Genomic DNA, 13,803 nt, shown 5'->3' with positions numbered 1-13,803 from the left:
AGAATATTCCCATAATCCAACAGCGATACCCTATCCAATGGTTTCAATCACTACTCGTAAGGATCAGACGGCCCTGATTTATCCCCCTGCCTGCGTGTGACCCACTGAAAACTAATATGATTTTCTTGGAGAATTTACATTTGGTCTAAAATTAAAAATTGGATCTTTCCATTCTTTAATTCATTTTTTGAGGGGGTATACTATGGAGTATACAAAGAAAGAAACAGAGAAAAAAAAAAAAATTCAATCTTCAAATATAATACGGTATCGGTAGAGGAGGTGGTGGCGGTGGTGGTAGAGGAAGTGGTTGCAGAGGCTTATGCACTACTAAGGCTATCTTCTCCGGTCGCGGCGGTTCACAAGGACACGGTAACGCTATAAACTTTGGAATCCGATCGCCGGGCATTACTACTGGTAAGCTGTCACTCTTGTTTAGCTTCGAGTCCTGATAAGTACAAACACAAATTTATGAGCAATTCAAAGTTTATTGTAACTTATAAACAACAAAGCATACAAGGAAGAACAGAGGAAAAAAGATCCAGAGAGAAATTTTTGAGAAACAGAGTAGACAGACGTACCATGTGGGTGGGTTTAGATTTGGAAGGTGATTCTGGGGCTGAATCGATTTCGGGATCGTTATCATCGGAGAAAGATCGACGGAGAGAGCGAAGCTTGTCCCAGTGGTAGCAGCAGGAGAAGAATCCGCTCAGGCAGAATATGATTATCAGCAGTAGCGCCGTGCCCAGAGGGAACCCTATAGACGGCCGTGATGCATCCGAGTGTTGAGGCTTCCATTCCTGATTCTCCATATCCTCTCACTTCTTCCTTCTCTGTCTCTCACATGCACTACGCGTCTACGCCTGCAGAAGGTCGAGCAGAAGAGAACACTAAAAATAAGAAAAACAGAGCAGAAAAGCAGAGGAGCAATTGGGCTTGGGGGAAGGAGTTGGGAGGGGGGAAACGTGAAATGAGTAGTGCGGGAAGAAAGAGGGAGGTGGTAGTGAGAATTTATTGAGATCTAAAAGGTGGGAAAGTGCAAGGAGGGGGTGGGCTGTCCGGGCTATCGTACGGAGTGGGTCCCACTTGCACGGCAAGCTGCCATGAACGGTTCTTCTCGTTGGTAAACTATTATGGTTTAAGATTAAATAGCTTGCATGAAAAGGACTAAAGGAGGAGAGATTAATAAATCCTATAAACAATTACAGTAAAAGCAAAAGGAAAGGTAGAAGAAGAAGAAGAGGAAGGAAGTAGAGGAGGCTTTTTGAGTCTTGAAAGGATGGTTTCTGCCCCTATTCAGTGTGTGGTAAGGGGGATAACTCTGTTTTCCTCCCTTAAATTTGCTTAATGGGCTGGCCTGGCCAATTGCCGCACTCACTACCCTCCTGTCCCACTTCACATTTCGCCTTTTTTTGAACTTTCATTTCTGAATTCTGAAGAGTTGGGGATATTTTGAGCCAAAGTTTTTAGGTATCCATGATTATGATTGAGTGATGAAATTTCCTCAATCTTATAATCTCTGATTCCGTAAAACTAAGGCTGTCAATCGGTCTATTTCTGGTCCAAACTGAACCAAATCGTTAGCCTGAATTTCTGTTTTGATTTCAATTCGGTTCAATTTGGGTATTTATCGGTTTCCTCTTATCAAATTATTCATGGGTCCGTTACCGGTTTTCTGGTCTAGTAAAGACATTTTTTAGTTTTCCTATTGGTTTTAGGAGAAAGTTTTCCTTCACTGCGCAGTGAAGATTCATCAACTCATTACCCATTCTAGGGTTCACAAACCCCTATATGTTTTAGTATAATTTTCAAAGTACCCCCCAATGCAAATGGATTCCTCCTATTCATGGTGGTTGAAGGAAAATTTGGTTCTTTAGTTTCTTGTTTCGGTTAGGCCATTCTAAAACCACCTGATAAGCGTTCTTTTTGGTTCAATTCATGTCGGCCCAACCAATTCGAATTGGTCCTAAATCAAGGAGGAGATTGAGGAGCAAGCAACAGCAGTGAGCAGATGAAAGCATAAAACACACTTTTTACTGTGTGACAACTGCCAAGTAGCCAAAGCAATAAAAAGTCGACACAAGAGTAAGTGTCGTGAAGAATTGAAATTTGAAAAACATGAAAAAGATAAGAACGAACGGAATCCGTTTTGAAAGTTGAAACTTCTTGGAAGAATAGTTGGGGGGGGGGGCTAGGGTTTTCAACCTACGTACACACGTTCTTCACTTGGTCTTTGACTCTCCTGATCACTTCTTTTTCACTTCTTTCTGTTCTAAGTCTTCTACTTCCTGAGTAGTAGACTCTTATTTACCAATTCCACTCGTTGAGAATTCACATTTAACTGCCCAAAACTATTATAACTCAGACCTCCTGTATAGCTATTGTCAAAGAAAAGTGGCTTAAAAAAGAGTTTTGGTTAATAAATCGAAATGCATTTGTAGACTTTTATTTACCAATTCAACTCGCGAGTAAGAATTCAAATTTGAGAAGCTAGAGAAGATATTGGATGAGTTCTTAACTTGATTGGACAAGCAGAAATCCACCTGCACTGGTCAGAGGTATTAAGCAATATAGGGCGAATTATATATATAAGCGAAGATCTCATTAAACTCTTTAGGGGAGGGGGGGGGCAGGTCTTTGGCATTGATATATACTCTATTTGGTCATTTTCACGCATTTCGAAGGCAAAATAGCTCGCTAAAGTTTGGAATTTTAAATTTCTTAAATTTTGTTTTCTTCTTATGTAAGCAAGTCTCTCTATATAAAGGCTTCGAATTTTCTTTTGCATGGAGCTTACAATTTGAATAGAAGAAGTTTTTCCCGTTTTCTCTACTTGTGCATTCAAGGTCCCCGGTTTCCTACTGAGTCACTAACCCTGCAAACCCAGAACCATTATAACTCAGACCTTAGTGAATTGACTATGTTCCTCTCTGAAATGGGTCAAATTTTGGGTTTCCAGTATACCTAAGGTCAAAGAAAAGAGACCCCAAAAACCAAAAAAAAAAATTTTGATTCACAAATCAAAATGTATTTGCACTTACACAGATGCACAAACCATGGTTTGGGCTGGTTGGTATGAATCAAATCTTTTGTCCACCTTCCCACCCACTCCAAACCAATTGTCTATAGAGCCTCTGTGCGACCACAGAAAAGCATTTCCAGGTTTTTCTGGTAAATATGTAGCAATAGAAACTTGAAAATTGTGCTTAGACACATTCAACTAAATATGCCTTCTAGGCTTTTGGCCTTATTGGTCGCACCCACTGAGATTTTGTCCCCTGATGAGTGATAAGAGGAGTCTCTTTTCATTCTTTCATTTTTATTTCCAATATTTCAAAATTTACGGTGAACAATGGACACTGAACAAGACAATCTATGAGAAATGGGAACTTGAAAAGGTTGAAATCGACTGCCTGTGGCCCTATAATCTTGTTGTTCACACACAGCTCTGGACTCTTATCTCTGTCTCAGTCAACACAATTCTCATAAGAACTTTTATCAGAACAACATTGTTTGGCTACTAATTCCGTACCAGTGCTTCTTATTGGTATCTTCTGGGGGTTGTACTTGGTCTTGACCTTGCCAACCCATTTTGTCTGGCTACAGATCACTCCGTACCGACGATGCTTCTTCGTAGCTTCTGGGTTGGGCTGGCTCGGCTCTTATACTTCTTCCAACTCTCGTGTGACTCGGGACTGAGCGGCGTCCAGTTGGGGAGGTCTCAATCCACATGTCATTATACCAGCATACGTGTGGTGGTGTGGATTGGAGCCCCCAACCACACGATGTGCGCTGGACACCGTCTGGTGCACAAATGCACTGGAGAGGAGCCAGATCCTATGACTCGTGTCAAAGGACCATGATTTAAACTTGGGAGTAATACTCACCGACTGGATAAAAGAGTCAACCTCTGGTACCTTCTTTCTCTTCTTCTCGCTGACCTTTCTTTCCATACTCTCATTCTTGTCCTCTTTATTGTGCTAGTTTTGCCAACCTGTTTATAAGGATCTCTCCTTCCTACATATTAGAAGGGATTTTAAGAATCCAATCGTAAAAATATGGGTAGTGGCGTCTTTTTAATATGATTAATGTTGGGTGGACTTTTGGATTCTCAAGTGGTGCGCTGGGTAGTGCACCACACTTGAGAGGATAAATTTCTATTATAGAAGAGCTAAGTTTCTAGGAGGTGTTGTGAGTCTTGTGACTTGTGATTGTGTGGTACTCAAGGTAATTATTCTTCCTTTTTCAGGAGTTTTTCTTTGCCATACCCTATACCCATACGAAGAATGATTCTAAGTCTAATAGGTTAGAACATTAATTTTTCTTTGTTATACCCTATGCCCACTTTGATTATAATTTTTTGGAAAAGGGTTGTCATGTCACGGTAATATACACCAATATGTGCAGAAATCGCCACACTACATGCATGGACTAGTATCTCACATGCTAATCAATCCCCACCCAAAAAGACCTTGTCCAGCACTCTGCCCCGGCTGCATGTGCAACGCCAGACTGAGTGAGCATGAAAAGACCGTCTCACCCCTGTTTGGGCAAGGGTGAGGCGGTCTTTTCACACTTCACTCTATCCAACGCTGCATGTGCAAACCGGGTACAATGTTGGACAAGAGCCAAGTCTCCCCACCAATTTAAGGCCTCTGATGACCATTTACAGATCTTTGAATGCATCATTTTTCGGGTTAAATGGTCGTAAAATGGTCTAGTTGTCAGACTCTTATTCAATGTTTTAATAAAATTATTAAAATATAAACAAACGGTGGTGAATATAAAATATAAAATGATATTTTTTATAATTTTAACTACTTCCTCTATTCATTTTAAGTTCGAATTATACAAATGAGAAGGTTGCTCGAATGATCACATAGACTATGTCATGTGCCAAATAACCATACGTTATACTCAATTTGGATTCTCTATTGCCGAGCTACCTGTCCTGCCGGGCTGTGCAGACACAGTAAGGCACACAATAACCATCTTACCCCTGCCCGAGCGCCTTGTCGGAATGGGGGTAAGGCGGTCATTGTATGCCTTGCTGTGTCTACGCATTATCACCAGGACGAACAGCTCTGCAGTAGAGGATCTGTATCCTGTTTTACTTCACCAGACAAAATGATGACGAAGAAAACAAGGGAAACCCCTGGTTAAAAAGGGGGGAAAAGTCTATGATCCAAAGGTGGGAATGGTAGCACGTCCCTCTCGACGAATCCGGATCAGCTACCAACATTATTTCGGTGCGTATCCTTTACTGTACTGCCAAACAAAGTTGGTGATGTTGATTCATGTTAATGGTGACTTGTGCGTTTCGGTGCGTATCCTTTACTGTACTGCCAAACAAAGTTGGTGATGTTGAATCATGTTAATGGTGACTTGTGCGTTACGTATGAGCTTAAGACTTAAGACGTATTTGTTCCAGGAAAACCCACCTCTCTTTTCCTGGCCCAGCCTATGGTGTATGACCTTTGTGTATCGTACCAAGAAAGTTGCAGAGCCTCTCCCCACTAAGAAAATGGAGCATCGGTGACTACGTAATGTGTGTGTGAGAGAGAGAGAGATAGAGAGAGAGAGATAGACAGAGAGAAGGGGTGGGGGGGGGGGGGAAGGAGCATCAATCCATCTAACATTCACGGAAGTTCTAATTTGTTAGATTCAGTGGCTTCATAGTCATCAAGAAAAGAAGAAAGTTCGGTAATGGCAACCTTATATAATTAACTCAAAAACGAAACCCAATTAAGCCTTTAATTGAATCCTTCCTTTTCCTGGAAAATTTACAGTTGGTCTAAACTTAAAAATTAGATCTCAAAAAAATTCCATGGAAAAAAATTTTCACTCTTCAAATATAATACGGTAATGCTAGAGGAGGTGGTGGCAGAGGCTTATGCACCACTAAGGCAATCTTCTCCGGTCGCGGCGGTTCACAAGGACACGGTAACGCTATAAACTTTGGAATCTTATCGCCGGGCATTACTACTGGTAAGCTGTCATTCTTGTTTAGCTTCGAGTCCTGACAAGTGATCGACAGCACAAAACACAAATTAATAACAAAACATACAAGGAGGAACAGAAAGTGTGAGACAGAGAGAGAGATTTTTGAGAAACAGAGAGAACAGAACGTACCAAGTGGGTGGGTTTAGATTTGGAAGGTGATTGAGGGGTTGTATCGAAGTTGGGATCGTTATCATCGAAGAAAGATCGACGGAGAGAGCGACGCTTGTCCCAATGGAAGCAGCAAGAGAAGAACCCGCTCAGGCAGAACATGACTATCAGCAGTAGCGCCGTGCCCAGAGGGAACCCTATAGACGGCCGCGATGCATCCGATTGTTGAGGCTCGCTCCATTCCTGATTCTCCATCTCCCCTCACTTCTTCCTTTTCTCTCTCTCTCTCTCTCTCTCTCTCTCTCTCTCTCTCTCTCTCTCTCTCTCACTGTCACTCACAAATGTACAACGCGTCTACCTGAGAGGAGAACAGAAGAGAACACTAAAAGGACAGAGCAGAAAAACAGAGGACCAGTTGGGTTTGGGAATTGGAAGGGGAAACGTGAAATCAGCAGTGAGGGGAGGAAGAAGGGGAATGAGAATTTATTGAGATCTCAAGGTCGTGTGAAACCGCCAATAGGGTTGGGTTGGCTTGTCCGGACCATAGTACGGACTAGTGGGTCCTACTTGGACGGCACTGCCATGAACGGTTCTTCTCAGATCTTTAGTGTTCTAGCTCGCATGAAAAGGACTAAAGGAGGAGAGATTATTATTAATAATGCCTATAAACAATAGCAGTGAAAGGAAAAGACCCAAACGGTAAAAGAACAATAGGTTTTTTGAGTCTTGAAAGAGTGGTTTCTGTGTAACTGGGATTGTTTTTCTCTCCTGAAATTGCTCATGGGCTAGCCTTGCCGCACTCACCCCTCTTTTTAGGTATCCTTGATTATGATTGAGTGATTAATTTCATACCAAAAAAAAATTAATTTCATACAACCAACGGTGTCAATCAGTTTGCCTCATTTGGGTTTCGGTTGGCTTGATTTGTTTTTGGGCTATTGTTGGGCTAAATTGAAACTCAACCATTAAGTAGCTGAAGTTCGATTTCAATTGGTTTCACTTTTTCAGTTTTATGTTTTGCACTTATCGTTTGTTATTAGTATGATATCATTCTTGATCCGGTTCAGTTTGGATAAGTAATTGAAAATAGACAGTAACAAAAAATATGCATTTGCCCTTTCTCCAGTTTTCATGTCAATTTAGGCTGTGTTTGTTATGCAATTTTTAAATATATTCTAGGTCGTAGATTTTGCGTTTTTCAAAGATAAAATCAACTATTTTTAATATCCGAAAATATAAAATCAACTTAGAATGTATTCCAAAAATGCATACCAAACACAGCCTAAGTATCAGTTTGGTTTTATTACTTGTTTTAGCCAGGTCATTTGTCGGTTTGGTTTGTTACCGGTTACCAAAAGCTACCATCCAAACCACCCGATAAAGGATTTTTTTTTTGGTTTGGACTGGTTTTCTGTCGGTCCAACTTGTTCTTAGAACCAGAGGAATTAGAAAGAGAAAGCAGCCGCAGTGAGCAGATGATAAACTTTTACTGTATTTTGTATTCCAAACAGCCAAAGCGATAGAAAGTCAACAAAATGTATGAGTCACTCGAGAGTAAAGTGTTGGGAAGAAATGAAATTTGAAAAAAAAATATGAGAAAGAACGCAATCCATAAAAAAAGTTGTCTTCCACCTACCTACACCTTCTTCGTCTCTTTTAATGTCTTTGACTCTCCTCTCTCTTTCTGTTTTTTTTTCACTCCCTCGTAAGTATTGTAGACTCTTATTTACCAATTCCACTCGTGCTTGAAAATTCAGATTTGAGAGGCTAACCCTGCCCAGAACCATTATAACTCAGACCTTGGTGAATTGAATCTGTTCCTCTGAAATGGGTCAAGTTTGGGTTCCCAGTATAGCTAGCTAAGTTCCAAAAAAAGGGGCCCAAAAATAAATTAAAAAAAAAAAAAGAACTTTGGTTCACAAATCAAAATGTATTGTCTATAGAGCCTCTGTGAGACCACAGAAATGCATTTCCAGGTTTTTTGGTCGGGCTACTCATTCCGTACTAGTGGCTTCTTCTTCGCAGCTTCTGGGTTCTGTACTTATTAATTAGTCTAATTATCCTTTTCAATTCCAACAGCACTACGTCTTTCGTATGACTAATAATCACTCTTCACCAGTGATGCTTCTTCGCAGCTTCTTGAGTTGAACTTAATTGCTCTTTATATTTTTCTAACCCTCTTGTTTGGATCAGAGACCTTTATCCTCTGAGGTTCGATGATTGCTACGGTTGTACAATTCCTCTCATAGGGAGGAGGGTTAAAATGACAATTTCACCCTTTGATTGAACACATTGCTTAGGTGGGGTCTACCCCCTTTTATTAGAGGCACTAGAGAACCGTACCGGATAGGGGAACTGCAAATGATAAAAATTCTTGGATCAGTGACACTTCTTCGTAGCTTTTTATCCTTCTTTCAACACTCATGTCAAGGATTATAATTGGACCTGGGAGCAACATCCATCGATTGCTTCCTCTATTTTTATTAAGGGAGAATGTTCTCTGTGTCGCAGCGCAAGCTGTGCCCAAACACATGGGTTGCCACTCAGAGGGGCAAGGTGATTATTGCACCTACCCCCATGTGCCTAGGCACAGCTTCCACAACGGCACAGAAAACAACACCCCTTTTTTTTAATGTCCTCCTTTTTCACTGGTGATTAATTTAATTGTATTTTTGCTGCATTAACTTTGTTCATAAAAGAGCTTTTATAAGGGAAGTTTACCACCCAATTGCTTCTTATAAATTGTTTAGTAAGTGTTTGTTTAACTGTAGAAAAGGATGCCAGACCAGAGGCCTCTTTCAATTATCCATGTTATTCATGCTCTAAAATCATATATGTCCAAATATAAATAATAGTAAAATGGAACACTCCAAGCATTAGTTGGGAATGTTGATTAATTCTAGAATTTTGGATGATTTCGTATCCCACTTAATTTGGGTCTTTTCACCTAATAACTTAACTTTTGAATTGGATATCTCAATATGCATGGATGGTATTAGAGCACTAAACCATTATTAATGATACACTTAGTGTACTATCACCCCAAAAACAGAGCACCACGTGAGGATGAACTGGTAGCGTGCAATGTGCAGCCCTTGTGTCTAGGCGTAGGGGCCGCACCATGCATTGCACGCAATCAAGTGGCATCCTCTTTCCCTAACCCCTCCTAGGGTTTTGGTATGTTCCAAAATACCCTCCCGATACCTATTCTCACCCATGGTTTTGAGGTGCCAATAGCGGATAACCCAATACAGTCTATACTGTACGGTTTTGAAGATGACTGATATCGTATTAATGGAACGGTACCGAACAAGGGGTAAAATAGTAAAGAAAACCCATTTTAAGAAAACCCAGAGGGTAAACTTGTCTGATAGGACCGATCCATGCCGATACCATATCAGTATCGTATCGGTTTTGAAGATGACCGAAACACAATCTAGTACCTTGCACTAGAACCATGCTCCCGCCCCGCAAATGGGATCCCATTCACCGTGGGTGGAAGGAAATTTGGTCAAAAAAAATAAAACAAAACAAAAAACAAGAGTGAGAGAAACAATTAAAAAAATATATATATATAGATCGAGAAAGTTGCGCGCCCTTTCCATCTTATTTTCTCCATCGTGGTTTAAAACAGATTTTTGGGGCAATTTTGGAAGTTCGATTTTATTTTATTCTTGCCTAGCATGAGTACTAAGCAACTTTGGGTATTGAGTAAATCCTTTCAAAATGAAAATTAGTGAACGTAAAACAGATTTGAAACGTACTTATCTTGTAATTTCCATTCTCATCTAGTAGATCTAAGAAATTGTGCCCTAAATATATTGCTTTGGGACAAATCTAGATATACCTGGGTCCAAACCGAATATAATATTCTTTGGGCAGGGCCAACTTACCTGGAAGCCCAGCCAGTAATCTTATGGTACTGGCCATCACGTCTGTGTTGGGCTTGAACTTCCAACCATGTGCCTTCCTAGGTCACAGTCTTGCAGACCTGGCTATAGAATTGTACATCCATCTTCGTAACCCCTCATGGTCATTGAGAAGAGAGAAAGGGAGTGTCAAAGATTTTTAAGGGGCCACATGGTCACTGGGCTTGAGGATAACAAGTTCCTCCATCAAAGTTTTCAAGAGGCCCAATACCCAACCCCAGCCCATATAATTATCATTAGAGGGCCAAGCCCAATACCATTCAATTTGATAGTTATAAGCTCAAGTTTGATTTCAAGAGGCCCAATACCCAACCAGCGTGGAAGCCAATGAGAACACATGCAGGGGTATCAAACAGGGGTAGGATTTTTCATTTCACAGGGTTGAGGTGGTCATTTTGCCTTTCCAGTGTGTGGGTGTATGCACCCCTATGCCCTAGCTGAAAGAAAACTTAATCGTTTGTTAATTATATGTAGAAAAGTTTTCAAAAGTTTCCAATTGAGCCACCCATATTAGTAGGTCAGGGAACCATCTTTCTTAATTATGTAAGTTCATCAAAAAATTGAAAATTTCCGATTTTAGTCATTTGATAACTTGGATGTGGGGGTTTCAGCAGTTGGCCCACATCGTTAGATCTGGCCTAAATTGATCGGTTGAAGCCTGAGACTTGCCAGGCCAATTACCAAAGGTGTCGGGTTCAAGCACCGATCCATTTTAGTAATTGGGCATTCCTAGTGTAAGATAGTTTCTTGATGATTTCCCAATTGGGACCAAGTGAATAATATGATCGATCGATAATCGACAATTTATAACCCATAATGTGAGCCTGATTTTAGATCGGTAGTAAACCGATGCAATAGAAACATATCTATCCCTTAGCGTATGATGCCTTAAATTGTTAGGGCCCAATTAGGCCCAACTAAGCCCGACCGGTTGACAGCCCTGCTTGAAGAGTTGAAATGATTGGGCTGATGTATCCTATGCTAGAAATTATCCAAGCCCATAACCCCAAGAGGTTAGCGCAGTTGGCTTGGAGGGGACATGAGACTCCGCCTCAGGAAGCGAGGTCTCGTGATCAAACCTTCATTGCTGCATAATTTCTTGGGGTCACCCGCCTGAGGCTCACTAGGGCCCAGAAACTCCCGATTTGTGTGTGGCGCAAGGGTCATATAGAAGCCCAAGGGGAGATTTAATCGACCTAAAGTCGGATACCCCTATATATATATATTAATTAATTATCCAAGCCCATTATGTGGTACAAGGAAGAGTCCAAGAGCATTGATTTGGGGAATTGGCCTGGCCGAGCCTTGAGGGTGTCAGACAGGACCACGTGCCCCTGCACTACCGGACGGTCAGGTCCGAACCTGTGCTAGATAAATAACGTGTTTGGTTGTGAGTGGGGAGAATCAAATTCGTTGGGTTGGGTTCGCCAACTGCCAATAATGATGACCTTTTGGCCTTGCTCCATCGTTGGTTTGGATTTTGGGACTCTACCATATCATCTAAAACTGAGAGAGATAGAGATTCCAAACGGTTAGATTAACTTCATTGGTCCACGGCGAAGGTGGACGGCTTCCGCAGGTGGGTCCCTTTGTCGTGCGAGCATCCCACAAAATCGGCGGTTTTTACTAACTTTAACCACCTAGAATATCCATTCCCACTGTCCCACGGTCCCACACTCCCACCCATATATATAAATCAGGATTATACACTGGCCGTCAGATGGAGCGATTAAGTGCTCCATCCATTCTCCTCTTTTTGAACCATCACTGACCGTCAGATGCAGCGAAATGAACATATATATTGGGGATGTGATGATGACATGTGCTGATACAGAACAGCAAAGCAAACTTTCACCATCATATATCAGATCATATCATGTCATCGACCACGGATATGGACGGGCCATGGCACATTGGCAACTCATGATAGATGCTTTGACCAATGGATGCCCCATTGGCAACTGGCAAGCGAAGGCATGAATGAAATGGATGAAAGGGCGTGCGAGCGTGCAAGGGTTAATTCTTAGTTCTGCCACTTAATGATGGCTTGTCACTGGTGTGGTCAATGCTTTTACTACCCTATCTGTTCTTCAAATTTACAGACTAAATTATCTATATTCAACCAAAAAGAAAAGAAAAAATGGGGAAATTTTCATACACGACTTACAATATGTGTGAGAGGATGAGTGTTTTAAGGCATTAATTAAAATGTGGAGGTTTTATGCTTTTCTAATTTTTTATGAGATGGCACACGATCGTGCATGCCTACACGATCACATATGAAAACTTTTTTCAAAAAAAATTATAGATTAATAATGATATGAAAACCCACCCTTATTTTTCCCGTTGTTTAACAAGATTGGACGATCCAACTGGGCTTCGGCCTCACTTGTGAAATGATCATCCCATTCCTATTTTTCCTATTGTTTACTGGGATTGCACAATCTAGCTCTTGGGCGTAGATATTTATAACCGCTTGATTACTGGCTTACGAAGAAAATTATTCTTTTAGATTTTTTGTCCGATACAATTTTTTAGTGCCTCTAATAAGAAAAAAATAGATCCCATCCTTGTTGTATCTTCGAGTAAAGGATAAAGTAGTCATTTCAATCCCATATGAAGGAACCATATGAATGATGTCGGGCAGCGAACTGAGAGGATAAAGATCCAGCTTACGGCTTACGGCCTTATTAAAAACCTATAAAGAAGGTAATGATGATAATGATAAAGACTAAAGAAAGAGTAAAGTGTAAAGAGGTTAGGTGTCGCGTTCCCTACCCTGGCAATCCAACTCCAAATGATACTTTCTGTCCCCCCAACTTAATCCATCCAATAAATGTGTCTTACGTGACTTACACTTCTCTCACGCCCGAGTTCCTATCCGGCCCTGTGACTTCTTCCCAGCTGTCATCCTTTTCCCCTTTCTACCCTCATTTTCTCCCGGTAATGTCAAAAAATGTTCTTTCTTTTTTATTTTTTTAAATTATCTATGCTGTCGGTGTAGGGTACACTCAGACCTGTGTCATTTTCTACTTTTCGCATTATCATATGAAATGACTTTGCTGACCTCGTATGTATGATACAATTTTATCATATCTCATCCGTGCCTCCCATGTCACTTGCTTAGAGAATCCTCTTCTTTCTTTTATTATAGGGAAAAGGCTAGACACACAAGTTAGCATTCGTCTTGTCTATCTCTCTCTTCCCTTTTTGTGAAATGACTCCTTGCTCCCTCCAATATAATGCCTTGTCCAACACTCCCCATTTCTGTCACCCGCAAGCAATGTGCCTATCCTTCTCCCATGCATATATTTCTATGTCTCTCTCAGTAGAATTTGATGAATGAGATTGTTTAGGTGATTCATATAAAAGAACTCCGTTTCAAAATTCAAATTAGAGGTTCAAAGTTGGAATGGTTCAACTAGTTAGATTTATCTAAACCACGACCAATTTGTTAAAATACTTAAAGTCAAGGTTTCAAGAATCAAATTTGGTCCCACATCGAGTATGTGAGTGTGGTGTGTGTTGTATATATCCACCACTCCACGGTCCTAAAAGTCCGATTAACCTTTTGGGATTGGTGTGTGGTTTGTGTGATTACACTTTCATAAAAAAAAAAAAAAAAAAAGAATCAAATTTGGTAGAGCCTGAGTTCGATGGAGTAGTGTTGGATGCCATCTCTTCTGTATTGAATTGAAATTTGTTACGCTTCTTGAGTGCTTGCATGGTTTTATGAACTTGATTCCAATCGATTTGGCGTGGTCAA

At 40.8% G+C, this 13,803-nt stretch overlaps 2 protein-coding genes across 2 annotated transcripts; both read right to left on the bottom strand.

The window, feature by feature from the left end:
• Positions 1–250: 250 nt before the first annotated feature.
• On the bottom strand, positions 251–879 carry LOC122658180 (uncharacterized protein At5g65660). Its single transcript, XM_043853091.1, has 2 exons — positions 579–879; positions 251–445 (listed from the first exon to the last, which is right to left on the bottom strand). Exons 1-2 carry the CDS (start codon positions 807–809, stop codon positions 251–253), a joined length of 426 nt encoding a protein of 141 aa, XP_043709026.1. The 5' UTR covers positions 810–879.
• A 4,957-nt stretch (positions 880–5,836) lies between these two features.
• Positions 5,837–6,391, bottom strand: LOC122659782 (uncharacterized protein At5g65660-like). The gene is made up of 2 exons (XM_043854919.1): positions 6,130–6,391; positions 5,837–6,016 (listed from the first exon to the last, which is right to left on the bottom strand). The coding sequence occupies exons 1-2, from the start codon at positions 6,361–6,363 to the stop codon at positions 5,846–5,848; spliced, it is 405 nt and encodes a 134-aa protein (XP_043710854.1). The 5' UTR covers positions 6,364–6,391; the 3' UTR covers positions 5,837–5,845.
• Between the last annotated feature and the right edge of the window lie 7,412 nt (positions 6,392–13,803).

Source organism: Telopea speciosissima, chromosome 4 (assembly GCF_018873765.1).
Source record: "Telopea speciosissima isolate NSW1024214 ecotype Mountain lineage chromosome 4, Tspe_v1, whole genome shotgun sequence".
NCBI classification, from domain to species: Eukaryota; Viridiplantae; Streptophyta; class Magnoliopsida; order Proteales; family Proteaceae; genus Telopea; species Telopea speciosissima.
Note: the sequence above shows the minus strand (reverse complement) of the source record. Positions and strands in the feature narration are given on the sequence as shown.

Coding starts and splice junctions, on each gene's coding strand:
- LOC122658180 (XM_043853091.1), bottom strand. CDS start 809: ATGGAGAATCAGGAATGGAAGCCTCAACACTCGGATGCATCACGGCCG. Junction 446..578: donor AATCTAAACCCACCCACATG/GTACGTCTGTCT, acceptor TGTACTTATCAG/GACTCGAAGCTAAACAAGAG.
- LOC122659782 (XM_043854919.1), bottom strand. CDS start 6,363: ATGGAGAATCAGGAATGGAGCGAGCCTCAACAATCGGATGCATCGCGG. Junction 6,017..6,129: donor AATCTAAACCCACCCACTTG/GTACGTTCTGTT, acceptor ATCACTTGTCAG/GACTCGAAGCTAAACAAGAA.